This window comes from Ciconia boyciana, chromosome 5 (assembly GCF_034638445.1).
Source record: "Ciconia boyciana chromosome 5, ASM3463844v1, whole genome shotgun sequence".
NCBI lineage: Eukaryota > Metazoa > Chordata > Aves > Ciconiiformes > Ciconiidae > Ciconia > Ciconia boyciana.
In genome coordinates, this window is record NC_132938.1 from 47,838,698 (window position 1) to 47,840,000 (window position 1,303).

At 34.3% G+C, this 1,303-nt stretch overlaps 1 protein-coding gene across 7 annotated transcripts in view; it reads right to left on the reverse strand.

Moving 5' to 3' along the window:
* Window positions 1-564: 564 nt before the first annotated feature.
* GRIA2 (glutamate ionotropic receptor AMPA type subunit 2) overlaps window positions 565-1,303 on the reverse strand; it is a 96,092-nt gene continuing 95,353 nt past the window's right edge. For 4 of the 7 annotated variants that reach the window (XM_072861579.1, XM_072861575.1, XM_072861574.1 and 1 more), the window contains one exon: window positions 565-1,303. This exon is cut by the window's right edge and continues 119 nt beyond it. In XM_072861579.1, coding sequence (XP_072717680.1) covers window positions 1,258-1,303 — 46 coding nt within the window. In that variant the 3' untranslated portion in view covers window positions 565-1,257. The other 3 variants (XM_072861578.1, XM_072861577.1, XM_072861576.1) reach the window with 2 other exon arrangements.

Here is a 1,303-nt window from a genome sequence, read left to right on the forward strand (position 1 = left end):
AAAGAACTTACTAGCTACTGCTTAGAATTACCTTTTAACAGTTTGAAAACTGCTTCCTTAAAGGAACAATTTGAGAACTGCGTTTGTTTCATACTTTAAAAAAATATTGAACACTATTTTACTGCTTGCCATTTATAGATTTTTACCGATAGTCTTCTCTCTCTGTACATGTATTTACGAATGCAATTGTACAAAAGTAGAGATGGATATGAACCAAATCTTTGGATCATAAGTCCCTGCACGTCGGAGTTAAGAGGAGCTCTAAACCAGCACCTATCTGACTCCTCATGTGCTGGTATCAAGTACCAATCCAACCCAGAACAATCTTGATCTTCAGAGTTCAAAATGCATATCTGAGCATCACAGCTTGGGCTTGTCTGTAGAAAAAACTGTTGAACAGATTCACGTCAGCTGGGGGTGGCGACACTGCCAAAAACTAAAACATTGACCCAACCTTGACAGTGTCCTTTTAGATTTCAGACTCTAACACCCAACTATAGCTAGTAAAATTAATGGAACACTTGCAAATAAAAACATAGAAAAAAGTTTATTTCAAATGTCAAGCATTGCCAAGTAATTTTATATTAACACCAAATGTTAAAGAATAGGATATACAGCAAAGTTTTAATAACAATATTAAATTACAAGATTTGAACCTTTTAATTATTATTTCTTCTCTTCTCAACATTACATATTTGGCTTTGAAAAATATGGAACTGATGCCTTAAGCCTTATTTTCATATTCTACTTCTCCGCAGTCTAGATTTCTTTTTTCTTTTTTTTTTCCTTGTTTTTTTTCTTTTGTCATATTCAACCATTATGGAAGCAAATTTATTTAAAAGCCAGTTTTTGTTTGTGAAAATACCTAAAAATATTTTTTTTTCGTTTTAAATGTTTTTTTTCTTATAAAACATGTCACATCTTGATGCAATTGATGTCAAGTGTGCTTAAGTCAATATGAACCAAGGGACTAACAACGGTGGCTGCAGAAACTGGTGTGTTGCCTGTACAACGACTTCAGTTAGATTACAGTACTTCCATGTTAGCTGTGCATGTCAGTCAAGCTTCATCTTGAACTTGTGTAGAAAATGGTGTTGTGTTTTGAACTAAGCATTCATTACAATCCAAGATGAACTCCACAAATATAAGAATTCTTGGCTGAAAGAAAAGTCTTCAAGATACTGGATGCCTCTCACCACTTTGACAATAAACGCACAAGAAAACCATTGTGTAAGGCACTCAAAAGGTTCTTATCAATCACGAGAGATCAGTCACACTGACATTCATTCCCATGCCAGGACTC